The sequence below is a fragment of the Pelodiscus sinensis genome, chromosome 13 (assembly GCF_049634645.1).
Source record: "Pelodiscus sinensis isolate JC-2024 chromosome 13, ASM4963464v1, whole genome shotgun sequence".
Classification (NCBI taxonomy): Eukaryota; Metazoa; Chordata; order Testudines; family Trionychidae; genus Pelodiscus; species Pelodiscus sinensis.
The window spans coordinates 22,435,981-22,463,471 of record NC_134723.1 but is presented as its reverse complement, the minus strand read 5'-3'; the positions used below and the strand labels follow the sequence as shown (position 1 = coordinate 22,463,471).

At 47.0% G+C, this 27,491-nt stretch overlaps 1 protein-coding gene and 1 long non-coding RNA gene across 5 annotated transcripts in view; one reads left to right on the top strand and one right to left on the bottom strand.

Annotated features, from left to right (window-relative positions):
* HEPH (hephaestin) overlaps window positions 1-27,049 on the top strand; it is a 37,816-nt gene extending 10,767 nt beyond the window's left edge. The window contains exons 7-21 of the mRNA XM_006136134.4: window positions 972-1,140; window positions 3,200-3,339; window positions 5,293-5,424; window positions 6,013-6,224; window positions 8,293-8,443; window positions 10,560-10,772; window positions 11,692-11,905; window positions 12,994-13,133; window positions 13,891-14,022; window positions 15,461-15,567; window positions 16,731-16,956; window positions 17,700-17,839; window positions 18,202-18,364; window positions 20,765-20,797; window positions 24,953-27,049. Of these exons, the coding sequence (XP_006136196.2) occupies window positions 972-1,140; window positions 3,200-3,339; window positions 5,293-5,424; window positions 6,013-6,224; window positions 8,293-8,443; window positions 10,560-10,772; window positions 11,692-11,905; window positions 12,994-13,133; window positions 13,891-14,022; window positions 15,461-15,567; window positions 16,731-16,956; window positions 17,700-17,839; window positions 18,202-18,364; window positions 20,765-20,797; window positions 24,953-25,191 (2,411 nt within the window). The 3' untranslated portion in view covers window positions 25,192-27,049. The remainder of the gene's footprint in view (window positions 1-971; window positions 1,141-3,199; window positions 3,340-5,292; window positions 5,425-6,012; window positions 6,225-8,292; window positions 8,444-10,559; window positions 10,773-11,691; window positions 11,906-12,993; window positions 13,134-13,890; window positions 14,023-15,460; window positions 15,568-16,730; window positions 16,957-17,699; window positions 17,840-18,201; window positions 18,365-20,764; window positions 20,798-24,952) is intronic.
* LOC102460308 (uncharacterized) lies at window positions 1,118-21,339 on the bottom strand. 4 transcript variants are annotated; one of them, XR_012906883.1, is made up of 4 exons: window positions 21,167-21,339; window positions 15,478-15,559; window positions 6,196-6,325; window positions 1,118-1,382 (listed from the first exon to the last, which is right to left on the bottom strand). It is a non-coding gene; the product is annotated as an uncharacterized LOC102460308 (long non-coding RNA). The 4 variants fall into 4 exon arrangements; XR_012906885.1 differs by having other exon boundaries at window positions 6,196-6,273; XR_332908.3 differs by lacking the exon at window positions 21,167-21,339 and adding an exon at window positions 20,959-21,055.
* Window positions 27,050-27,491: the final 442 nt, after the last annotated feature.

Sequence of the window (27,491 nt, the reverse complement as noted above, 5' to 3'; positions counted from 1 at the left end):
CACGTTGGCCTTTAATATGCAGGTGCAGCTTACAGAGATTACAGATGCCAGATGTGACATTCTATCTTGCTTAGCGCTGAAGAAGAATATCAGAGAACTGGAGCAGCCAATGGTGCTGCAGAAGGCACTTGATATCAAAGTGGAGCTCTGCATTCTGGGACATGCAGTCTCTTCAGATTGTAGTTTCTCCAGACTGTACCTGTATGGTATGCATAGTAGGGATGTTAAATTTAGATTAATTGGCTAATCGAATAGTCGATGCAATTTACATTGACTATTTGATTAGTTGATAAGGGCACCTCCACCTTTGAAGTGTTGTGGGAAGCACACAGCCAGTGGGAGACTCAAACAGTCCCCTGCTGGCCCCGTGCTCCCCGCGGAGTTTCAAAGCAGCAGCGCCACATGGAGCCTGGGGTCAGCGGGGGACTCCCCCCTGACCTCAGGCTGCATGCGGTGTTTCAAAGTGGCAGTGCCATGTGGAGCCCAGGGTCTGGCCCCAGGCTCCATGCGGCACTGCCGCTTTGAAGCATCTCCTCCTCTTCCCACCCCCACCTCCCTTGCTGCCCCTTTCTGATAGAGGCAGCAAGTGTGGGGATCAAATAGCTGATTACTGTGTCGACTATCCGATAAGCATTTGCTTATCAGATGGTCGACTAGTTGACTAGTTGTTCATATCCCTAACCCATGGGGGTGGCTGAGGGCTCTTTTTGTCCACCGACCACCCTAATGCAGTATCCTGTATTTATAGTAGGAACCTCTGCTTGCTGGAAAAGAAACTCTATGGGAAGAAATTGCCTAAACACTTGCTTCCAGCCATGCACAATTTGAGAATTTCTGCACAATTTGGGCTCAGGGATTTGTGCCAAGAGAATGGGTCATGCAGTGTGGAAATAGGTCTCCTGTCTATCCTCCATTCAGATTGGCAGACAGGAGTTAAGTGTGCGATACCTTTTCCCATATTTCTTGGCCAGCTGGAATGAAGGCGCTCTATGAAGTCAGACAGTGTTCACAGAAAACTCCAGCGTCCTCCCTGAAAGGCAGAGTCCGGAGATACTACATAGCTGCAAAGGAAGTACAGTGGAATTATGGACCCTCAGGGTTTGACCGGAGCACGGGGAAAAGTCTGCAGGAGCCAGGCAGGTAAGAAGATTTTTGCATGCAAGTCACTGTTCAAAATTCTGTAACCATTGCCAGGAATAGGTCGCTGACAGAAACACTCTCAAGGAAATTTGGAACGCCTTTTTCAATGGAATGATTTAACATGTGATTCATGGAACATGCGTTCACAAAGACTCCAGGTGTCCTGGCATCTTGGATGGTTGAGGGATGCATCAGTTGCCTCCGTTCCATCTCTGCTCACTGTACGTGATTTAGCAAGAAGCCTGCGGGGTTGACAGAAGAATGTAGTTACAATTTAAAAAGCAAGTCTTGTGGCAGGCACAAGGTGGCATAAATGCACTACAGATTTGCATTTGCTTCCATCTAGCCTTGCTACATGAAATCTAGCAGCAAATGCAGAGCAATTGAAACAGCTTAAATAATACTTAGCAAGTAAAGCAGGGGCAAGCAAAATACATCCGGCAGCCTGCAGCCTGTGTCCGGCCTGCCAAGCTTTTGGATCCAGCCTGTGGCCCACTGGGATCCTCAAGGAGGCTCCCTGCTTGCTGCAGCCCCAGGCCACTCAAAATGCCAGTTGCGGGGGCCCTATGTCCCTACATGCCACGAACCCCTTGTGGGGGCTGAGGGAGACTTTGTGTGCTGCCCCTACCTGAAGTACAATCAGCACCACTCCCATTGGCCGGTTTGGGTGAGGGGGACATGGTGCAGAGCAGCACGTGGCCTCAGCAGCAAGCTACTTTGAATGGCCTGAGGGTCCTGCTGGGCTGCTGGTCAGGAACTGCCTAGGTAAGCACCTCCAGCGTGCATCTGACACCCCACCCCCTCCTACATCCCAACTCCCTGCCCCACGTCACCACTGCCTCCTGTGCCAGGTCACCATCCAAACCCTCTGTGCCTCCCGCTCCAGGTTATAACTTTCTCCCAGACCCTGAATCCCCTCCTATTCCCCTTCCCAAGGCCAGAATCGTTTCCTGCACCCATACCCCCTCCCTGACCCTGCACTCTCTTCTGCATCCCAATCCCTTGCCCCAAGTCATCAACTAAACCTTCTGCACCCCTCCCCCATGTCAGAATCCAATCGTGCACTCATGCCTCCTCTGGAACCTGCACCCCAATCCCTTGCCCCAGGTCACAACCTCCTCCTTCCCCCAAACTCCCTCTCAGGCCCCACACCCTCTCCTGAACCTCAGTCCCCAGTCCTCTACTCCAAGCTCCCTTCTGCACACAACCTCTGTCTCAGACCCTGCACTAGAAAAGTGCAGCCCTTGACCACTTACCAAAATCTTGGAGTGGCCCTCCCATCAAAAATTATTGCTCAACCCTGATGTAAAGGGTGTTTTTTAAATTTTCAGGACACTGTAAATAGAAACTAATGAAATCTCACACCCATCCCTCAGACGTGATAAATGTTATGCTCATTTTATCTAAGGGGAAAACTTGAAATTCACAGAGGTTAAGTGATTTGTCAACACATCACACAGTGACTCAAGAATCCCTGGCTCTATGCTCTCTCCACTAGACTGTGCTGCTTCTCCTGTGAGGCACATTTTGGAATGGAGGAAAGGGGCAGGAGAGAAGGAATTTGTTTTTTGTTTCTTTTAGGATTGGGATTGTCACTATCCAAAGAATCCTAATTCTCATAGTGCTTTCCTAAGACCTCCAGGGAAAGTGGTATTGAAGTGTGTTGATTCAGTAGAGGGCATCCTTCCCTCTGAATCAGTACTGCAGTTTCATTTTGATACACTATTCTGTACATCTTGCACCTCAGCTGTTGTATGGAACTGTTGTTTAACTGTTAAACAGCATCCAAGTTCCATCACAGACTTGGCTGCATTTCTGGGGGCATCAGGTGATCTCTGCATAGTCTGCATATGAGTTTGTAAAGGGCGTTGTCACACTTCTGGATGAAAAGTGCTACTTAACGACATTACTCTTTGTGACACGGCTGGGTTTTCAAAATCAGAGGTTCAGACTGAATTTGAAGGGCTTCAGAGCTGAGAGCTGCTGCTGTCACTGTCTTCATGAGGCAGGAGAGTTTGACATTTTATAAAAGGACATGAAATTTGTTCTCTGTGTTTAGTTCTGCGGAGCAGTTCTTCAAATCTGGCCCTGGGCGGATCGGGGGAACCTACTGGAAGGCCAAGTATGTGGAATATACTGATGCCTCTTTCCGGGTAGAAAAACAGCAGTCAGAAGAAGAGATGCATCTTGGGATACTTGGTAGGAATTATCTGGTGACATAAATACTCTTACAGCTTCTAATCTAGACTAATCTACCAGCACAAGAAATACTGATTGGTTGGCACTGTCCCATAATTCCTAGTAATAACAATTTTTGTGGTAGAGGTGCTTTCTGCATGACATTACACTTCAGTTGTTGTGTGCATGGGAGACTTATTGTGGTGGAAGGGAGGAGATGCTTGTGACGGGGGGACCCAGTATTGTTCTGCCACAGCAATCTTTGGAAGCTACTAAGGGGCAAGGAACATCTTGTACCCGTATCTCTGTCTGACCCAACCACAGCAAAGAGCTCATCTGATTGAGCTTCTAACTCAGGGGTGGGCAATAATTTTTGATGGGGAACCACTCCAAGATTTTGGAAAGAGGTCAAGGGCCACTGTCTTCCATGGTATTAATGGAGGAGATGTGGGGTCTGGGATAGGTATGTTAAATATCGGTTAATTGAATAGTTGATTAACCTCATGAATTCTTATTGGTTACTTGACTATTCTATAATCCCTGGGGGTGAAGAAGGCCATTGTGACCTAGGGCAAAGGACTGGGGTGAAGGGTTTTGGGATGTGACGTAGGTTAGGAGGGGATTTTGATCTCAAGCAGGAGATTGGGGTGCCAGATCATGGAGGGGTATGGGTGCATGTAGAATAGCAGGACAGGAGTGTGGGGCAGAGCGTTGGAGAAGGGAGGGCCTGGGATGCCAGGGGCAGGCTTTGGCCAGAGTCTTACTAGCCAGCAGCCAAACCAGCCTGCCTGCCTGCAGAGCTAGTGGCTTGCAGAGTTTAAAGCTTTTCTGCCTGCTCAGCCATGTGCTTGAGTGAGTAACTGAGCAGGGGGGAAAGGGGGGTGGTGCTTCCTGGCTGCCTGTTATTGAAACAAGCAGCTCCCACTGGCCAGTTTCTAGCCAGAACCGGCCAATTGGATTGTGCTGGGGGTGGAAGCAATGTCTGAATCTTCCCCCCCTCCTCTCTGGACTCATAAAGAGAAAGCGCCCCACAGGCACGTTTCTGAGCGGTGTGTGGGGCAAGCAGGGGAGCACTGCCTGGGGCTCCCCACTGTCTCCACTGGCCAGATCTGGTGGCTTGGTGGGCTGCATGTGGCCCACAGGCCATATTTTGTCCAGGCCTGTTCTAACCGATTTTGTGCTTCTAACTGCATCTTCAGGACACAATGCAAACCTCACTTTCTGTTTGGAAACTTCTTCTAAGGAGGAGCTGGCAGCACTCTTTGCGGTCAGATACTGAGGAGACACAAGGAGTGGGACTAGCAAATGAATCATTCATGGAGGGGCACAACATATATTCCTTTGAATAATTTTAGTGACACCTATAATTTGAGGATTTGATGCCTAAATAATACTCAGGTGAGAGACACAACAGGAATGTGACAGAGCAGTAGAGTGGATTAGAGTAGACATATTAATAGATCGATTAGTCTGGCTGGTTGGGGATAGTTTTCATAGCAGCTGTTAGGGAGTGGTCCAAGGAGACAAAGGGCCTGATCCCTACTGTCCCACTAAAATCACTGGAGCTTTGATCATTGATTTAAAAGTAGGATCAGGAGTTGTGAGTAGGAATAGGACAGAAATCAGGAAGGGGAGTTTTCACTGCGCCAGCTAAGGAGTAAGGGGTAGCTTTCCTTCTCTCTCCCATGTAATCACAATCTTTAGGGCCCATAGTAATCTCTTCACTGAATATTATCAGTCAAATGTCAAGCTATTTTATGTTTAAACATGCTCTTTCTCCCACTCCCCCACCTAGCCACCTGTCTGCCTGAGAAGCTAGCATGGCCAAAACCAGGCAGCTGGCAGTTCTTCTAGGCCCATTATTATTAACTGTCTGTTGCTATGATCTCTGGGTAGAAGATAGCCATTGATGGCCTGCTTTGTCCAGTTATCTTGGAAATCACTCCATTACCTGTGTTCTCTCTGTCTCTCCAGGTCCAGTGATAAAAGCGGAAGTAGGAGACACTATCTGGGTGACATTTGCAAACAAAGCCTCTTGGCCCTTCAGTATGCAGCCCCATGGTGTGCTTTATGGAAAGGAGTGGGAAGGAACGCTGGATCACGATGGTTTGTTACTCTCAGCCCACCCCTTCTGTCTAAACGGAGGCAGTGACAACCCTGTGGTGTGGTTGCACAGTCTGCAGCTAACCCCATTGGGTGGTGGGGGATGCTTGGCTTGCTTACTGTGAGAAGTAGGGATGATGATTCAGTAGGAGATGCTCTTCCATTTGACCACATTGGGGTACGTTGGGGGAGAGATGAAATCATAGCGCAGGCCATTTTTAATGACTAAAAATCCTGCAATGCTTTTTCAAGAAAAGAGATTTATATCCTTGGTCACACTATTTTGGGTAGCTTTATTCAACCTACCAAACTTCTCCGGAGGATTTAATGGGCTATATTTCAATATTTCATGCCCTCAGGTCCACCTCTGTCATGACACCGATAAAAAATTTGGCTACACATATATGTCCAATTATATGTAAATATACCTGACTCTATTTCTGAGCTATATAATGGCTGCCTCATTCTACCCCAGGTGGCTACCCTTTGATATTAGTGAAATGAATGACTGTAGCAGATGACACAAAGTGCTGCCGAGCTTGCAGAAGGAGCTGTATACATGAATATAGATCAGCATTTTGTGTTTTAAAGGTGTGTCGTGGAACGGGGCTTCAGTTGAGCCTCTCCATAACTTCACATACCACTGGACTGTACCAGAGTACGTTGGACCCACAGCCAATGACCCTCCTTGCCTGACCCGGATGTATTCATCTGCAGTAAATCCCATGCGCGATACCAATTCCGGCTTAGTAGGCCCTCTGGTGATCTGCAGACCTGGGACTCTGAGCGCCTCCAACAAGCAGGTACAGACAGCAGACTCAGCACTCCCACTGCAGTGTTCAGGCTCGTTGTCTTGTGGTAAAGAATGAAATGGAGAAAGGAGACCCCAATAAAACCATGGTGCCTGGAATGTAATTAAAATATACAGGTGGAGGGACGTGCACAGATTAGAATAAAAGCATCAAGGCAGCGTATGGGTGCTGCCTCAACCATGCCAGTATCATGCATCAGAATCTTATGGGAGATGCCTAAGACACTGGGTTTCTGAGATCTTGGACTAATCTTTGGCTAATCTGGTCCGGAAGCTTAATTTAAGGGAAAGGGAAGCCTTTTGCATTTAAGTAGATTTTGTCAAAATATTGAGCCAGATTCATCCTTGGTATGACACTATATTGACAATTATAGGATTACTTGGGAATACGTCTGTCCCAATATTTGTAGGGCACACTGCCCTATTCTCCCCCCCCCCTTCTTCCTAATGAAAGGTGTGCAAAAAATTCACCACAAAACTGAAAATACTGAAAATAATTTTAATTTTAATGCTAAATTGAAGACAGCCCTGTTTTTGCTACAGGTGTCTGCATTTTTTGCTCAAAAACGGAACATTCTGAGATACATATATAGCTAGGTTCTATTCTAAACTCAGCCTGTATTGAGAACTCAAATGAAGGGATGATTTTACCACAGAAAAAGCACATAAAAATGATGGTGTTCTGTAGGCTTTTGTGATGGGGAGATAAGTGAAATCTTAGTACTGACTAACACTTCCCCTTGGAATTTAATGAAGAAATGTTCATCACTTTTGCACAGATGTTGCCAAGGTATTACAATGAGCACGCAAGGAAACAGGAAGCGCCAATAAGCATTGACGTAACAGGTCCTCATATGAACATATGGGGGCAGCAGACAACACAACTAGCTGCAGGATTATGAATATATTGTAATGTGGATTGGGGAGCTGCTGGTGATTCTGCAAAGCAGCTGCTTTTAAAAGCCTCCTTGAAAATCCTGCTTTCTGGATCAAAATGATGTGGATAAACTAGATAAGAGTGCAGAAGAGAGCAATAAGACAGGGGCAGGAGAGTTTGATTTTGAGGAAAGATTAAACTATGTATAACTAGGCAGGTGGAGGAGAGGTTATGATAAATGATTTACAGGTATTTGAGGGTGTAAATAAATCCTAGGGACAAATAATTAAGAGAGCTCCAAAGTAGTATTAATAAGGGGAGGAAACCGAGTAAATGGAAATTGTGACTAAATATCAGGAAAGTGCTCCCAACAGGGAAACATATTAGTGTCTGGAGCAGGTTCTTCAAAGGAAGTAGCGGAAGTTTCATTGCTTCTGTCAGTTCAAACTGAACAAAGCTTTCAAAGCTTGATGGTCGGAAATCATCCTGGATTCAGATCTCGTATGAGGTGGGCATGGGGGGTGCCCAGCTGCAGACCCAGCACACTGGGGAGTGTTCTGATTCCGACAGAGTGCCCAGCACCTACCTGAACCTATGGATTTTGGGAGAAGGAGAGAAAGACCTGTCATTCTGGGCCAAAATCTGATCCTTTTAAGCACTCTTCAGCACATATGGTCCCAGTGCTGCTCTGGGACTACTTGTAAAGTAAGTGACATTCAGCATGAGTGAAGAGATCAGACAGGTCTGCTGACTGGTGGAGGGGAGGCAAAGGAGGCCTCAGGGCCTGGCCAGTCAAAGTGTCCTGGGACTCCTGGCCGCCATCACTGTTGCTGCACCCAGAGCCCTGGACCCTTTAAATCACCCCTAGAGCACCAGTTCTGAGGGAAAGGATGCCACGCTCTGTGTGACATGGAGGACTGGCTGCCCTGGCCCTGCCCTTTGCACCTGAGGCTCTGCCCCTTCCAGGAATGTGGAGCTGCCCCCCTCCTCCCCTTGCCGAGGAGCCCATGGAGGCTAATGGCTCCCCTGAGATCAGAAATTGGCCCCCTCAGAGGTGGAAGTGACCAGCTTAAGAAACAAAAAGACAGAACTTGCCATCATGCAAGCAGCCTGTGCTTTAACAGTGAATGGGTGAGCTGCATGTTTTAAAAATGAATGACCATTATTGTGATTATTGTTGTAGAAAGGGATCGACAAGGAATTTTACCTCCTGTTCAGTGTTTTTGATGAGAACCTCAGCTGGTATTTACCTATAAATATAAAATACTATTTAAGGATGGAAAAGGCTTCTGTGAAAAAGGATGACGGCTTCAAGGCGTCCAATAGGATGCATGGTATGGTGCTGTGCTTTCTTTTATGCAGAATTATGAGGTTTGGGTCTAGAACTGTGAGGTGTGGATCCATCTTTAACTCAAACCTGATCCTAAAAACTCTGGAATAGCTAATTACTGCTGTGGCATGTAAGGGTCCAGGCCGGTATGCAGAAGGGGTGTGAATGCACAAGTAAGTGTGCTCTGGCTGGCTGGGGAAAGGCAGGAGTGGCACGTTGCCCAAGTTCCCTCCCCCATGGTTCAGCAGGCTTGGGGAAGGCTGGTGCTGATCTGCCCCCTGCAGGAACAAGTCCAGGGCTGGGCCTCGCTCCTGGAGAGAGAGAGGGAATCAGCCCCAGCCTTCTCCTGGCCGACTGGAGCATGGAGGAGGAAGCTCGGGTAGCACACCCTCCTGCCTTCCCCCGGCTGGTGGTTTGTATAGAGCTGCTCCCTAAAGGACTGTGCTACTAAGAGAGAATTTAGGGATACTGTGCATGCTCAGTAGCTCTGCTGAAGCCCCTGCCCTTCCTATGTGTACATTTCTGCCAGCTACATTTTATAGGACGTTAAAAAGGGGAAAAGGGAGCTAAACAGAGGAGGGGGTGAAAATTAACTGGCAGGGGGTGAAGCAGCTGCATGCAGGGTTAGAACTGATGCTGGAGGCAAAATCAGGGCTGGTGGAGGGAGCGGGAGCTGGTAAGCTCGGCTGCTGGAGCAACACACAAAGCAAAGTCCCAGCACAGACAGGGCAGAAAGTAACTGCTACCAGCTGCATAGTCCTACAGGGAGCAGTTCTATACAAAGAACAGTATGTAACTGCTACCTGTAGGGTTGTGCTACTGTTGGTAGCAATATCTTACAGGAGCATTTTCCTACAATTGTAGGAATCAGGAACCGCTACCAGTAGCACAGTCCTACAGGGAGCAGCCCTGCACAAACAACTGGCTAGAGCATGCTTACACTGGGGACTATAGGGGGTTCATTTGCACCCTTGTGGTCCACGTTTACAAAAAAAGCACCTCCCCCAACAGAAATTCCTATGTATGAGGCTGGGGTCGCACGGACAGGTGCCATAGGAAGGGAGAGAAAGGTCAGGTGGATTTGGGAATTAAATTTCTGATTTTCATCAGAAGGTACCTCTTTTGAAAATTATCTACATAGAAATGTCTTGGAGAATGGGTGATGAGACATGAGGCACTGTTGTGCCCCAGTGTCACGGGGTGACTTGGTCACGTCCTCAAGCCCCCTCTCTCTGCCTCCATGGTCCTATACCACCCTGACCTGCCCCTCCTAGTCAGGCGTGTGTTTCCTAACCGATTCGCTCCTATGGTTATCCCAAGCGGGCTGTGAGGGGGGCCCGGGCCCGCTCTCTCTCCAGGCCCCAGCCCAGGGCCCTAAGGTCAGGGAAAATATCTGCTTTCCCCCCACCTGGCTGATGGGCCTACCTGCCTCAACTCATCAGCCCGCAGGCAATCCAATTACGCCCGCCCTGGGCTACTTCCTCAATCCCGCTCACCCCGGTGTTCCATACGTTTCTTGCTGGGAGTCCGGACCCTCCTCCTCTGGGTCCCCCACCACCCTTCCCCATCCGAAGGCCCCAGCCACCCTTATAATGCCAAGGGCGCCACTCTCCTCCTCCCGGGGCTCAACCATTCCCCTCCCCAGTACACCTGCACTGGCGTCTTTTACCTTTGCTCCTCCCCCGCCCCCGCGGGCTCCACCCCTGACAACCTCACTGGCGTCAGCGTTCACTTTCACCGGCGCCTCCCCCGGCGAATCAGCTGGGATTCCAGCCAAGCTGCTGACCGTGCGGCGCGTTCCTGCTGCCGCCGCAGCCTCCCCTGCCCGCTCACCGGCCGCGCGGCGTGCGCCTGATGCCGCCGTGGTCTCCCTGGTGGCGTGGAGCACCAGTTCGTCTCCCTCTGGCTCCCGGAGGGGGCCAAAGGTAGTGTGGGGTTGCATCACCCTGTCACACCCAGTCCATGATTCAAGTAAATACCGGGAGTGAATTGCTGGTGAGCTATAATGAGGAATACCCAGCAATATGCAATTCCCATAGGAAATGAATTGGAGGTATGTGTACAGAGATGACTTCCTGGCTAGTGTGTAACTAGTTGGTATTAATTCTTTTCTGTTGCAGCGATTAATGGATTTATGTTCTATAACTTGCCCAAGCTGGAAGTATGTAAAGGGGACACTGTGTCCTGGCACTTTCTGGGTCTGGGCAGTGAAACAGATGTGCATGGAGCAGCATTCCAGGGAAACACCATTCAGATGAATGGGATGAGGAGAGTTGCAACCAATCTATTCCCTCACACTGTTGCTACCGCTCTCATGCAGCCTGACCATGAAGGTAAATGCCTGCCCAGCTGATTGGGCATCAGAGAAGTTCTCTCAAATGTTGGTATGTGTTTTCTCATGCTGATTTGTCTAAAAGTGTTGTCACAGTTGCAGAGTGAACTGCACTTTAAAACCCCTTTCACTTCCTCTTGAGTGCATCCCTCAAAGGACAGCACTGGCTTCCTGTGCTTTACTTGGGGTGGAACTTCCCAGCTATACCACTCACAAAGTAGAACTGTAGGCTGTAGCGCTCATTTTCCCAACTGTGTTAACCTGACACCCAAGTGGTTTTGACACTTGGGCAGCCTGTGACAAATAAGTTTGCAGTGACATAGAAGGACCTTGAAAACAGAGTACTGATTTGCCGAGGGAACACTGCATTTTGGACAATGACTTTAAAAAAAACAGGTCCTGTATGTATCATGTCATACCAAGGTTAGCATCTCTAGTCACAGCATGGGTAGGTCCTGTTTATTCCAGACCTCCGATCTGAATCTGAGAGTTTGTTGTAATCCTTGGAGACCTTCTCACTCTGTCAGTCCTTCCTCTCCCTCCCTTTCTGCAGGATGAATCATTTAACTGGCCAGTGTCTTTTGATCTGTCTTGATTCATGCCTGGGAAAACAGCTGTGTAACATTGTGGGCACATGTACCTCTTTTACAGCCAATTATTGGCTGGTGTGTAAGTAATTTGGTTGGTGTGTGGTTGCTTGGATGTTCCTTATCTAGGCTATTGTTTTGCTTTCCTGCTTTCATCCTCTAACAAGAACTCTTAAGCTCACTCCCATAGCAAGGAACACATTATAAACACAGACAGAGGTATGCACCATATTCATAAGAAATAATGCAGCTATTTCCCAGTTCATCTCACATGGTGAGGCAATGACTTGCTTGGATGTTTAGAGCTGATCTTTTTGTTTGTGCTTCTCTTAGGCACTTTTGAGATCTACTGTCAGACTAGCAACCATTACCAGTCTGGGATGAAGGAGCATTACTCTGTTACAAAGTGTGGCAAAGGGGCATCTGCTCCTGACCCCCAATATAAGGAGGTACGGACACACTACATCATGGCACAAGAGGTGGAGTGGGACTATTCACCAGATCGCAGCTGGGAGCTGGAACGCCACAGCAGCTCTGAGCAAGAAAGGTAAAAATGGATCTTGGGGAAGCCTGTGTAAAACCCATGAATACATTACAACAGGGAAGTGGCGAGCCAACCTTCTGCTGATTGGATGGCCACTGGCTGCCCATGCCATGGTATAGCAGGCAGCCCTCATCGGGGGTTTCAGGACAAATTATCCTCTTTAATCCAAATGTTGGCAGCGTTTTTCCTCCCTGAATGCTGTAGCTCCTTGAAAATCTATATGTGAGAGGGAAATTCAGGGTATGTCTACAGTACAGAGGGTTTCTTTTAAAAAAAAAACAGCCGTTTTTCCGAAAAAACTTCAATTACATTCACATTGCAATCGCGTTCTTTCGAAAGAAAATCGAACGAACAGAGGGGTTTTTCCTGCACTGGTAATCCTCTTTCTACGAGGAAGAAGCCTTTTTGCAAAAGAGCTCTTTTGGAAAAAGGTGTGTGGATGGGGAAGAGGGAGTTCTTTCGGAAGAAGAGGAAAAAGCAGAGGTGCCCTGGTGGTCACTCCGTCCATAGTAATCACAATTTAAATGCGAGATAGTGTCTATTCAGTGTGGATGCTATCTTTTGAAAAAGCGGATCGATTTTTCGATGCGCTTTGGCAGTGTGGACGCTCTTTTGGAAGAAGTTTTTTTGGAAGATCTCTTCTGGAAAAGCTTCTTCTGAAAGAAGCCTGCAGTCTAGATGTTGCCTCAGTCTCTGTGGCCCATTTTCAATACTAGCTGCCCCCTCTAGTGCCAGCTGAGGTGGTGGCTTTTTTTTTTTTGGATGCAGACCTGTGTCCACTTCCAAATAGACTGACTTTCCCCTACCCCCATCCGTAAGCCAGTGAGCAGCCATCCTTCATATGGAGTGAGGTAACTTTGATCGCTATATTCCAGAGACAGAGTCTAATGGGTGGCTTGGAAGTGTGTGGCTCTGTGTCCTTTTACCAGCTTCCAGGGCCATTCACCTCTCTCAGCTGGCATAACAGGAAACTGGGGATTCTTCAGAGAGGAATCCAGTTTGGTTAATGAACCCTCTGCTGAGAATGAAATGCTGTGTCTTTAATATGAAACAGAGCAGTGATAACGTAACATGGCATTTGCACTTCTCAGCTATGGCAACCAATTTCTGAGCAATGAGAACGGACTCCTGGGCTCCAAGTACAAGAAGGCAATTTACAGGGAATACACTGATGGGACATTCAGAATACCCAAGAACAGGACCGGCGACGAGGAGCATTTAGGGATATTGGGTAAGCCATTATTTGTGGGGTGCATCTTTCACTCGGACAGGACTGGATCTTGGTCCTAAGGATGAACCAAGGAACTAGGACTTGGAAGAACTGAGTTTGACTCCAGCTCTGCCTCCGCATGGATGTGTGACTATGGCCAAGTCAGTTCTCACATCTCCCCCTCCACTCTACCTTCATAAAGCACGTTGAGAGCTCTGGATGGAAATCTCCAAGTGTGAAAGAAACCCCTGTGTGCAGCATCATTAAAAGAAAGCCCTAGGCACCCTGGCGCAGAGGAGCACTCTGTTGGTTCTCATGAGAATCCAAGAAGGCAACAGCTCCACTGCCTCACTCCAGGATAGTTCAATACAGCACAGGCAACACGAGGCAGCCCATCCAAAGATCAGGCTATGCCTGTGAGCAGTCAGTTTCTGACCATTTCAGTGTCAGGTCACCAGAACATTTGGGATTGTAGGTGGATGATGATGATGTATCATCTACATTATGGTAGTGCCCAGCTATCAGGAGCGGGTCCCATTGTGCTGGCTGCTGTGCTCATAGCAAGTCATATTCCCTGCCCTGAAGAGATCACAATCAGAGTTTTCAGGATCATTTTCAATGTGGGTTTAACTGTGATTCATTACTTTGGGGAAGGGGAGGATGGAGATGGAGACGAAGAAGTCACCACACACCCCCTCATTAAAGTGATATCCATAATGAGACTCTCTTTTGGCCATTGAAAGAAGCTGCACTCACAGTGTGATCTTCCTGTCTCAAGGTCCTTTTATCTGGGCAGAAGTTGGAGATGTTCTCAACATTGTGTTTAAGAACAATGCTACACAACCCTACTCCATTCATGCCCATGGGGTACTGGAAAGGAATAATGGACAGGTGGAAGCGGCAAAGCCTGGTGAGTCCGTGGTCACCTATTCATTGCGTGGGGTGACTTTTGTACATAAGCAAAGACAACTCAGCCCAATAAAAAGACTCAGCGAGGGAGGTAGAAGTTATTCTGGTGTGTTTGTGTGAATGTGATAGGCAATTGGAGCGGACTAGAAACTGGCGGTTTGTTTGCAGTGTGTTTTTATTGTTCATTGAATGTGCTGGCTTGGCAGCGCTACAGAGTAACGTCCTCTTTATCCACAGAGGACAGACACCCTGGGTAGAGGCAATGCAACCTGCCCCATCCCCCAACATTACTCATCACCAGTGCACTCCTAGCCTAAAGGGCTCCCCTCTAGAAATGAGAGGCAGAGGGACAGACTGCTCAGACGTGGAGCTTGATCCTGCAGTCTGGCCACTTATTAGCATCAGTAAGGCCTGAATGGTCTGGGGAGAGTCTGATTATTAGGCCCCTTTAGGACTAGAAAGCTAATTAGCCCATCAACAGGTAAGCCAGGGCTGTTCCTCTGCATGGGACAGGTCACTGGAAGGTCTTCAGGATCTCTCTTTGCCATTGCAGGGATTTGGCACATGGAGGGAACCCTGTACCAGCTATTCACATGCATATAGGTACATCTCAAGCAGGCCCCCAGTTGCAAGTGAGCAGAATGCTACGCCCCTCCCCCCTTGTCCACAAACACTGACCACACTGAGACCTCCTTACGTGAAAAAGTCACCAGATAGTTGACAGTGTTTTAATCCCTCAATCAGCACATAGTAGGGTCTCCAACCTCTGATCTGTATCTCAACCCTCTAATCTCTTCTCTGAAAAAAGTGAGGCAGCTCTACTCCACAATTGACCTTTGTCGATCTCACTTGGCCTTCTCATTCTCTCCTGCTCTTTCAACTCAATTACAGCCTTCCTGAGCTCTTTTTAAACTACTTGTCTGTTAATGGGCTAATTAGTGCATTCCTTTCCTAGCCCCCGTGTGGCCTAATAATCATTAGGCACAGCCCTAACCAATCAGGTCTTTGTTGGAGAACTTGATTGGTGCTAACAGTGACTAGAGTGCTGGTTCTGCATCTCTCAGCATTCGATCTCAGGGACGTTTAGTGTCCATCTCCTAGTCAGCGCTTGGCCTCACAGAGACTGCCAACGAGGTGACCAGCTCTGCCAGCAGGTAGAGGGAGGTGTTTTCCCACAAGTTGGAGGGCAGATTCTTTCCCACTCCCCATCACACTTTCGTAAAAGGATGAAAGAGTCTCTATTCTGTTGTTCACAATCAGGAAAAAAGGCTGCTATGTCCAGTGAGACTCCTATAATGTCACTCTTTGGTCAGGTAGTACCAGTACCATCTTTTTGCTCTGTGAGTGTACACCACCAAGGAGTCCTGCCCCACTGCTCATTGCTTCTACAGCACAAACAACAATGAATATTACTACCATCACTTTTCTTTGTCTCTCAGGTGACATTGTAACTTACCGCTGGGATGTTCCTGAAAGATCTGGTCCAGCACCAAATGATTCTGCCTGTGTTTCTTGGGTTTACTACTCCATGGTGGACCCTGTGAAGGTAAAACTTGGTTGGTATCTTAGACTAAAACAAGTTAGAAATGGAAAAGCTCCAGAGCTTGTCTAGACAGTCTGCCAGGAAATAATTTACAGTGTTCCCTGTAAGATATATTTAGAATTTGATCCAGTTTAGAACGTAATAGTCCATGTGCTGGAACTTCTACCATTTCCTTTTGGGAGACAATTCAACAGGTGAATAGATCTTACTAGTGAGAATTTTATCTTTGACATTAAGCCTAAATTTTCACTTTCTTATCTTGTTCCTCATAAAATCATTCCTCCCTCTCCTAGGCATTAACACCCTTCAGATATTTATATAGTGTTATCACATTCCTCCCACCCCCAGTTATGGCTTTGCCTAGACAGACAGCTCAGAGCTTAATTTGGAAAGGCAGAATTCATTCAGAATTGGGCAACCTCGATAATTCAGGAAGCTTTGGACATTTATACCTTGTTATGGCATATGGATTTATTTAACAAAGAAAAAGCAACGCCCCCTAAACTTCAGATAACATTAACTGAGAATCCTGCCTATAAAGTATCTCATTTAGCCACAGAAACCATTTGTGTTTTATTCCCAAACCTCAGTATTTGTGCAGTCAATTAAATGGAAAATATTGTATTATTTCACTAATATTGTGTCTGTTGATTTGCAAACCTTAAAGCACCTATCCTGGCCTTTGTTTGGGAGTTCAGGAAGCCCTCTTCAAATACCTTTCATTATCTGTGCAGAGGTCAGCTGCAGTTTCACTTTTTACTAGCGTGCTCGGTCCTCCCAAGACAAATAATAGGGCAGGGAGGAGATAAGGCTGCTCTGTACTATGTGGCAGAACAGCTATGGAACAGATGCATGTATTTCTTAAGGGCTGGCTTAACATCCCCTTTTACTGTCAGCAGGAGAGTGCAGCTTCAGGTTGCACCCAATGCACGACAGTAATTAACTACTAACATCTGGCCCTGCACTTGGAGTTTCTGTTAGCTAGTTCCAACAGGCTGTATTTCACAGACAATGCTGATTATTCATTGGCTCGCAATGTACTTTATGGAGAGTACTGCAGGGAGCAGCAAACCAAGGTGCTGAATGGTAGTGGAGCTGCGTGCAGGAGGGAGGGGAGGCGAGTCCCCATTTCTGAACATCTCAGACTTTCTTCTCTTTCCTATTAGGATATGTACAGTGGCCTGATTGGCCCCCTAAAGGTCTGCCGTAAAGGGGCACTGGGTTCTGATGGAAGGAGGAAGGGCATCAACAGGGAGTTTGCTCTCCTCTTCCTGGTTTTTGATGAAAATCTGTCCTGGTACCTGGAGGAAAATGTGAAAACGTACGCACAAGGGAATCAGAGCAAAATCAACCTGCAGGATGAAGAATTTGTGGAAAGCAACAAAATGCATGGTGCGCGGCCTTCACTTCACATATTTGACTGGCGCTGTCCTTGCCATTTGCAGGGTCTTAATCGACAAAGGTGCAGAGACAAGGAGAGTCAGTCCTTAATGTGCATCTTTTGGCCTCACGATCAGAATTAGAAATCCAGCCAGGAGCCATTTGCTTTTAGATTTTTAGGCATGATTTAGATTGCTGATTGAGTAAGGCACACTGAGCTTTGGCTGACAGAGGCGTAGTATACAAAGGCCTGATTCCTGGGAGGTGCTTCCTTTAGCGTTAGTGCTGCTCAGCACCACAGACATCCGGCCCTGTGTTGCTGTTATTACTCTGGCATTTATAAGGCCCCGGTCACAGTTGTAGCTAGCTGACAACTAGTCATTACTATTGTCCAAGCAAAAGAGACAGAACAGAAAAGTTCAGCTACAGAGGTTCCTGGCTTCATACCCTGTGTCTCTCCAGCATTTACCATTTCCTATTGCCCTCAGTAGAGATTTCTTTGTGTACTACCTTGCTTTATTTTTTTGCTCTTTCATAGTTTTGGATCTTTATTTCGCTTGTAGATAGGGTGCAGCTCTCGTTGTTGTGCTAATTGTGCAATGAAATCCCACCAAGTAGCCACTTGCAAGCCTGATTGAGCTTTGAAATATTGAACTTGCCTTGAAGGAAACTGTTTTGGTGCTGACATGGTGTGAGGGGCTTATCACCGGCAGAACAGGCACGTCTGCTTTCTCAACATGTTCTCTATTCCACAGCCATCAATGGGAAGATCTATGCAAACTTGCCTGGGCTGACTATGCTCCAAGGAGAGTGGGTGAACTGGTACCTGCTTGGAATGGGCCAGGAGTTTGATGTTCATACTGTTCATTTTCATGCCGAGACCTTCACATACAAGGTGAGACTCCTGCTGATTGCAGAACCCAGCTGCAAGAGAAGGTTGGGGCTGGATATCGTTACATGACCTCCAGAGGTCTATTCCAGCCCTCGGAGTCTATGATTCTATGAGTCAATGATATTTGTTTGGCTCCTCCACTAACTTCAGGCAGTTGGATGTTCAGTTCAGGCCATCCTAGACTTTGTTGTGTTAGGGGAATGTGGAAAGTGTCTTTCTTCTCAGTCGGGGGCCGCTCACTTTTGTGTGGCCCCCAACTGAATTTCCTGTGGGTGAGTGGCCTCCAAGCTAAAAAAGGCCCCCCACTGCTACTCTAAAGATACATGAACCATTGCATGCTAACATCTCCTCTCCCTTTTTGACAGAATGGCAAGAGTTACAGGGCAGACGTTATGGATCTTTTCCCCGGGACCTTCGAAATGGTGGAGATGCTAGTTGGGAACCCTGGGACGTGGTTGCTTCATTGCCACGTGTCAGATCATATTCACGGTGGCATGGAAGCACTCTACAGAGTCTTACCCAAACCAGGTAGGGAGAGCAGCAGCCATTTCTATGCACCTATCTTCGTAAATAACTTACGTGTACATCCAGATAATGATAACACTTAGTACTTATCATGCTTCAAAGTGCTCTACACACAGTAATTAACTAACTAAAGAAATAAAATGCTCCTTGTTAACACCTCCCACCAGGGCAGGCCTCTGCTCAGAAAGGACACAACAAGCTCTGTCCTAAATCCCCCTGCAGGAGGAGGTTGAGTGCCAACCTTGTGCAACCTTGCCCCCCTCCACCTGGTGAGCACTGACCTATGGAGCCCTGGCTCCGGGTCCCTGCTGCCCCTTACTCCCAGTCCCTGCTTTTGTGCTGCCTGTCTCTTCCCGCCATGACCCTGCCCCCTTCTCGCTCATCAGTGTTCTCTTCCCCCTCCCCACCAGATGGTTTGTTGTACAGATGCAAGTAAAATCCGGATCACTGATTGCAGATCGGATGATGAGTTGAGCCTGGCGGAAGTGGATCGGATGCGGATTCACATTTTTGTATCCATGCAGGGCTCTAGACATTGAAAATGTTCTGATCTGATCACAAAATATGAGAAACTATTTTGTGATGAACAGTGCGTAAGGGCATCTTAAGAATATAAGAACGGCCATACGGGGTCAGACCAAAGGTCCATCCAGCCCATTATCCTGTCTGCCAACAGTGGCCAATACCAGATGCCCCAAAAGGAGGGGACACAACAGATAATCCTCTGTTGATCCCTCCCCTCTCACCCACCTTTGGAGAAACAGAGGCTAGAGACACCATTCCTACCCATCCTGGCTAATAGCCATTAATAGACCTAACCTCCATGAATCTATCTAGCTCTTTTTTTAACCCTCTTAAAGTCCTAGCCTTCACCACTCCTCTGGCAAGGAGTTCCACAGGTTGACTGTGCGCTGAGTGAAGAAAAACTTACTTTTGTTTGTTTTAAACTTGCTGCCTATTAATTTCATTTGGTGACCCCTAGTTCTTATATTGTGGAAATATGTAAATAACTTTTCCTTATTCACTTTTCCCACACCATTCATGATTTTATAGATCTCTATCATATTCCCCTCTTAGTCTCCTCTTTTCTAAACTGAAAAGGCAAAGTCTTTAAAATCTTTCTTCATGTGGGACCCATTCCAAACCCCTAATCATTTTTGTTGACCTTTTCTGAACCCTTTCCAATGCCAATATATCTTTTTTGAGATGAAGTGACCACATCTGTACACAGTATTCAGGATGTGGGCGTACCATGGTTTTATATAGAGGCATTAAGATATTTTCTGTCTTATTCTCTATCCCATTTTAATGATTCCTAACATTCTGTTTGCTTTTTTGAGTGCCACTGCGCACATTGAGTGGATGTTTTCAGAGAACTATCCACAATGACTCCAAAATCGCTCTCTTGATTAGTTGTAGCTTAATTAGCCCCCATTATATTGTATGTATAGTTGGGATTATTTTTTCCAAAGTGCATTACTTTACATTTATCAACATTACATTTCATTTGCCATTTTCTTGCTGAAATCTTGTCATGCCCTTCCCTTCCACAGGAAGGACAGTGTATCCCATAGTAGTCTCATGAGCTCTATTTGGCTGGCTCTAATGCCTGAAATTAAATGAGACTTCAGAGTGCAAGAATGCTCAGATGGATGGATGGATGTCTAGCAAGTGCTGAAAAATACTTTTCATTGGCCACTGTTAGAAGACAGGATAATGGGTTAGATGGACCATTGGTCTGACCCAGTATGACGATCCTTACATTCTTACAATTAATATTTGTTCTTGTTAGCTAAGTTCTTGCTCTAATTGTCCAAGTGGGGTGAAGCTGGGTAGATGCTGGTTTCCACTCTCTTCTACTAGCCTTTGTGCTGTAGGGCTAACTTATTAGCGTGCCTGGCATTCTACAGGGTTATATAACAGAGTATATAAAGAGAGTTACTTCTTCAAAAGCACTTAACTGATTTAAGAATTTAACTCTCGTTGAAAGTCATTGGGATTTAACGTAAATTAGCTGATATAACCTGCAGGTTATACATGTTTTTACAACTCCCCCCCCCGCGGGATATACATGTCCGCGGGGTATACACGTTTATTTTTACTCACAAGCCTGCACTGTATTCTCCATTCCCCCTGCTGGCAGCTGGTATGTGCAATCACCATGAATTAGCATATAGAACCTGCGGGTTATACTCGTCAGTGAGTTATCTAAGACTTTTTTTACACAATCAGGAAAAGCCACAGGTTATACATGAGAGCGGGTTATATACGCTAATTCATGGTAGTCCCTAGATGCTATTGAAAATTGTACCTAGGATAGATAGTTTAGCTATAAACTCTGCATGGATTGCTTTTCTCATGTGGAGCATAACAATTTATCATTAAATTTTCATTCTCTTTCAGAGCCAGTGCCCATGAGCTTAGAGCCAAAAGGAGGTATGATTTGCATTACACTGCTGAAAAAAACTCATACATTGTGTGTTGGGAATACAGGCAGTCCCCGACTTACGTGGATCCGACTTACGTCGGATTCCTAGATAGGAACGGGGTGAGGCAACTCCCGCACATGCGCAGCAGCATTCCCGGGGCTCACTCACCTGGGTCCTAGGATCCTCCTCCTCCTCGGGCCGGCTCCGACTGGGGTCCCGCAGAGCTGCCGGGCAGAGGAAAAGTGCCTCCCCACACCCGCTGCCCCCTCCCCTGAGCAACAGGCTGCCGAACAGACAAAAGCAGCCTCTCTGCCCCTCCTCCCCTCTATACATGCCGGGCTCCCGGAGCCCAGCAGCGTCCCCGGGGCTCGCTCACCTGGGTCCTAGAATCCACCTCCTCCTCCTCTTCGGCCGGCTCCAACTGGCCTCTGCCTGCAGCAGCTGGCCACAGGGACAGGGATCCCGCAGAGCTGCCGGGCAGAGGAAAAGTGCCTCCCCACGCCCGCTGCCCCCCCCCCCCCCGCGGCCTCGCATCCTGCACGCCTCCCCCCTCCCCCCCTGCCAGCAACAGGCTGCCCCCTCCCCTGAGCAACAGGCTGCCGAACAGCAGACAAAAGCAGCCTCTCCGCCCCTCCTCCCCCTATACATGCTGGGCTCCCTGGGCAAACAAAGACTCCACCAAAACAAACAAAGTGCTGGCCTCATTGTGTTAGCAAAAAAAGGACCCTCCTCCTAGAACCCTGGGTGGTGTGTGGAAATAAAGCTATTAGCTCAAAGCATGGTGCAGAGCTGTTTGGTATTTGATGAGTTACTCCTTTAGTCCTGAGTTTGTCACAGGGACAGAAATAGATGTGAAATCTTCTGAACAGGGGAACAGACAGCAAAACAAACATTAGAGGGGAGTTAACCTTTCCCTATGCTATCCAAAACTAAAAAAAATGTTTGGCTAGAGTTTCCCCTACAATATGTACCAGTTCCGACTTACATACAAATTCAACTTAAGAACAAACCTACAGTCCCTATCTTGTACGTAACCCGGGGACTGCCTGTATGCCGGTTGAACTTACCCTACAGACAGAAGATTTGGATCAGGTTGTGGCTAGCTTAGTCAGGGGATGAGGAGGACAAGAAACTTCTTCTCACACCCCTTCTATGTCCCTCTGGGCTCGGCGTAGCCACATCCCAGTCTCTTTGTTCCCCAAGTATAAATACGGGGAGGACCCTACCAAATTCACAGTCCATTTTGGTCAATTTCATGGTCATATGATTTTAAAAAATAATAAATGTCATGATTTCAGTTATTTAAATCTGAAATGTCATTGTGTAGGAGTCCTGACCCCGAAAAGGGGGAGTGGGGGACTTGCAAGCTTATTGAAGGGAGGGCTGTGGTACTGCTACCCTATGTTCTACTTTGCTAAAGGCAGTAGTGCTGCCCTTCAGATCTGGGCAATGGAGGGCAGTGGCTGCAGAGCAAGAGTCCAGCTCTGCTCATAGCCAGTAGCAGCACAGAAGTAAGAATAGCATGTATGGTGTTGCTACCCTTTCTTCTGCGCTGCCGCCTGCAGAGCTGGACCCTCAGTCAGCAGCCACCCCTCACCTGCTGCCCAGCTCTGAAGGCAGCAGTAAGCACGGCATGGTATGGTATTTGTCATACACACTTATTTCTGTCCTGCTGCTAGTGGGATGTCGCCTTCAGAGCTGGGCATCTTGCCAACAGCCACCGTGCAGCTCTGAAAGCAACACAAAAGTAAGGGTGGCAATACGACCCACTAAAAAACCTTGTGACTCCCCAGAAACTCCCTTTTTGGTCAGGACCCCCAATTTTATAAACACTGGTCTCTTCTATGACATCAGTTTGGAAGAGGGTAAAAACACACAAAAGATCAAATTTCACCATCCGTGACACGTTTTCCATGACTGTGAATTTAGTAGGGCCCTAAGTATGGGGGAGCTGTGTAAGTGTGGAGTACGACCATTAGCAATGTGAATGGTGTGTGTGGGTGGGGGAAGGGGAGCTGCAGTCTGCCTGCTTCATAGTCTTCATCAGTAGAATTGTCCTTCCTCCATATTCTCTCTATCCTCAGAATGTCTGTGCTTAGTTAAGACACAATCTAGCAGGTAAAGGTGACCTGCAAAAAAGGATTTGTATCCTTTTTGCTTCTCAATGCTAATGTATTAAGAAAGCTTGAGAGATTTCTTTGTTTCTTAAAAGGGTGTTTTTCCTGCTTCTGGTACATTTAGAACTTCTTACTTTATCTACTGGGTAGACTCTGTGGTAACTTAATAGCCATCCCCATAGTAACTCAGCGCCGTCCCCTTTAGTGTCCCATCACCAGCTGTTGTGGATATTTGCTGCTAGCAATTCCTAACCAGCATGCACACCATTCAGCACTCCCATCAAACCATCACCTCCATAAACACGAATTTATCAACCTCAGGCTTGCAGCCAGTTAGATTTTTTGCTCCCACTATTCCCCATGGAAAAATGTTCACTCTTCTGATGGTCAGAGAGAAACCATCTAATTTCAAGCCTAAACATGTTGATGGCTGGTTTCTATCCATTTATTCTTATGTCCACACTGATCCCTGTCCCTGGTATTTATTCCTCTGATGTATTTATAGAGATCAACCATCTCTCCTCACCTTCTTTTGACCTTGTTTGGCCTCACCAAAGTCATATGTAGCATAGAACTGCCTTCAGCAAGGTTGCACACTAGATAAATTTGCCTCTGAGGCCAACCCACTGAGCAAAGAATAGAAGAATCTCCCACAATATTGCATAGGGATTTCAAGCTTTGGACCAGGATAAAATAAAATGAGAAACTGAGATAAGGATAAATGCCCTTGCCCAGTCATCTGAACTCATCTGCTGTCGCAGACACATTTGTAAAAAAGTCTCACTCTTCTTATGGTGTAAGGTGTTATCATCATTGAATAACTGGCCATCAGAGCCCTCTAACTAAGGGACACTGTTAGCATCAAACACTAGCTTTATTTCTCCATTAGATGTGTACAGTATGTATATTTTTGTCCATTCCTTCCAAAGAGGAGCTTAAACATCCATCCATTTTTAACATTATCTCAGGGAAATTAATTGCTTGAGTCAATGATTGCAGAAGTGAGTCAAGAGAGCTAGTAGGGGAAAAGAAATATTTAAAGGTTCAGAATCATCTTGTGGATGAGCATCTTTTAGAATGGCACATTGAAAATTGACTCTTGGCTGTTCTCCATCTCCCTTTTTGTACTGCCTTTGAATGACTACACCCTTATGAGCCAGATCAGCAGAAGTAATTTAGGCCAGCTGTGGATCTGGCCCAATATCTCCAACTCCTCCTTCTAGTCTCTGCCATCATGTCAGAACTATCAATTTACAAAGAATATTTTCCTTTCTCAAAATAAGCACTAAGAGGAAGAGAAATAAAAAATCTGTCAGGAATTTTAGGAGTAAGCAGTGAAGTTTATACCAGTCTCAAGCAGCTACCTGTTCACCAAAAGCCCTCACTTACAAGTTGTTCTTCACACAAATAGCCAAGCAAGTCTTCCTTCTCAAAAACTTTCCACGTCCTTGCAAAACAAAATCTGCAACAGCAATATTAGGAAGTGTAAGATTTGTAATGGCTTACCATGGTCATTTCGCTCCCAGGGACCAATGACTTGGTACAGCAGCAAAAAAGATGCAGGAGGAGCTTTGTGTACCGCAGTGATATCAGAATTAGAGATGGGACTCATGAGCTGGCAGCAGCCATAGCTGTGAAGTGTTTTCTAAAGCTTATTGCACAGTGATCAAGGCATCCCTCTCATCTCTGATTCTGACTTATGTGATTCGGGCAAGTCACTTTGCCTTTCTGTGCCTCAATTTCCTTATTTGTAGGAGAGATATGTGATACTTACTGATAGGAGTGAGTGAGTTTTAATGAGTGAATGTTTGTGAAGTACATTGAGACCCTTGAATGGATCAGGTTACAGAAGGGCAAATTGTTGTTTACTCTGCAAATTCCTTACAACTTGAAGGGTGTGGGACCCATGGTATTGAGCAACAATTGATAGGCCCTTCCCATGTACATATAAATCTCTCCTTCTCCTCCATTCCCCTCTCTTCATGATTCCTTAAATCACCTCATTTCCACTCCTCAGCAGTCACCTTCTCCTTTTGTGCTCTCAGAGACCTCTCCTGAGGATGAGTCCCATACGGTCATTGTGTTTGGCGCAAAGATGGCTCAGGAGCAAGTGGAGACCACAGTCATCATCCTGGCTGTTACAGGGATTGTGCTGTTCATCGTTGCCAGCTTCCTGCTGGGTAAGATCATCCACCTCGAGAGGCAAAGGAAGTTAAGACGCAACAGGAGGTCCATACTGGATGATGGATTCAAACTCATGTCTAAAAAAAATCAAGTCATTTAGGAACTATATCAGGCCTTTTACCGACAAGCACGGAGCACAACCCACTTCATAAAGATAAGCAAGGGGCCCTGGAGCTCACTTCCCCCAACAGACATCTCAGTGCTTTGTCAATAAAAATTCCTCCCACAAGATTCCTCAGGACCCTTTCAGCTAGCTGAAGAGAAGCAGCGGGAGTGAAAAGGATCTCGAAGGGTCTTTCTTTTCTCAAAGGAAGAGAAGAGTTTTCTCACAGCAAGTTCTCTCCACTGAAGCAACTTCATTTGGCTGGGTCATCTCTTTCTAATGACGGAGAGAAGGAGGAGACGAGAGCTCTCCAGCTGAGTTCTATCTTTGTTCAGCTGCCAAAGTTGGGTTGGACATTGTCTCTCCAAATAACTATGAGCCATGACTCTACACTGAACCCAAGTAATCTAAGGAAAAAAATAATCATTGGAGATTGTTGGGATATTTCAGTGGTTTGAGCATTGGCCCGCTAAACCCAGGATTGTGAGTTCAATCTTTGGTGGGGGCATTTAGGGATCTGGAGAAAATCTATTAGGGATGGTACTTGGTCCTGCTGTGAGGGCAGGGGACTGGATTCGATGCCCTCTCAAGGTCCCTTCCAGCTCTATGAGATAGGTATATCTCCATATATTATATTACTTTTATTGTGGATAAAGATGAGAATACACAGGAGAAAGCACTTGACTTAGATCTGATTTCTGTGCTTTTTATGAGGACATGTTGGACCTCCCTCATCCAGCACCTCCAGACCTGAGAAGTCCCAACAAAGGAGTTTGCTGGACCAGGAGAGGTCAGGCCTCCAGGCTCTCTGAGGCTTCCCTCCTGGCTTCTGGCTCCAGCTGGTGGGCTGCCCCTGGCCTGCTTACTGGGGCTTCATTGCCCAGGGTCTGGCTGGCAGTGCTGTGGTTGCTTGCCCTTCTTTGGCTGATGGGGCTTCATACCCTGGCAGTTGGCCCTGCTTTGGCCACCGGGGCTCCATTGCCTCCAGCCGCTGGGGCTTTACCACCTCCAGCTGCCAGGGCTCCGCCATCACCAGCTGCTGGCCAGGCTTCCTGCCCACAGGTTCTGGTCTGCCACCAGTGCTCTGTGGCCCTCAAGCCACTGGCTTTGTGTGCTTCCAATTGCCAGACCAGCTCCACTTCCAGTCATTGGCAACCTCAGCAGCTGGGGCTCTCTGGTCCTGCAACATCCATGGTTCTGCTGGACCATGGATGTTGCTGGACCAGAGAGCCCTGGACCAGAGAGGTTCAATCTGTAGCTGGAGGAATACAACAGTGACTGTGTCACAATGTCTAAGGGGATCCATCTAGAACAGAGGTGGGGAACCCTTTTTGGGTCGGGGGCCACTGACCCTCAGAAAAATCAGTCGGGGACACACACAAGTGATAAGTTAAAAAAAACACCAAACAAAACAAAAATCCTCACTGATGTGGCCCCCATCTGAGAAGGAGAAAGACACTCCCCCACATTCTCCTCCCATATCAGAGCCTAGGGGGGCCCAGCGTAGTAGATGTGTGTTCAGCCCTGTGGGGGGACAGTGGTGGTGGGGGGCTGGAGTGCCAGCACGGGCTCCCCAATGTTGGAGTCCCCTGAGCTTGGGGGGATGGATCCAGGCAAGTCAGGGGCTGCATCCTGCTGCAGAATGCTTTGACAGTTCCATGCATTAAAACTCTGTTAATCTGTCCATGTAAATAAAGGTGCAGTATTTAACTGTTTGTGTAACTCCTAATAGAGTCTGGAGCTGATCCGCTACAAAGTTTTGTGATTTATTTTCAGGTCTCTCGCTTTTCAATCTCCATATCAAAATACATTTTATGTAAGTTACCCCTGCGTTTTTGACTGTTAGAGTTATTGCTGTGAGCCAGCCTTGGGAAAGATCTTGGGGACACTGAAGGAGCATCCCTGAGGTGAGGTTTATGTTTGAGCCCAGTTGGGTTGTCAGACAAAGACATGGATCCTAGATCTCATCCTGTGCCATACAATTGGATTGAAGCACAAATGAAGCATGAACACCATGAAGAGAGAGACAGGTTTTCACATGCTAAAGTGCCACCAGAGTTTGCAAGTTTATCCTTCACCCTCCTTATGGATAATGAGGTTTGAAACTGCTTGTGGGTCTTAAGATTAAGGAAACTCCCATAGCAGAGAGTGGCAATTGCAAGTAAAGTGGGCGGCGCTTACTTTACTTTACCTCCAGTACATCTCACTTATCAACTACATGGAGGCAAAGGTATTAAGAGATGAAAAGGGCCATCTAGGTCACTGAATACGCACAGAGAGTTATTTTCTACTGGACA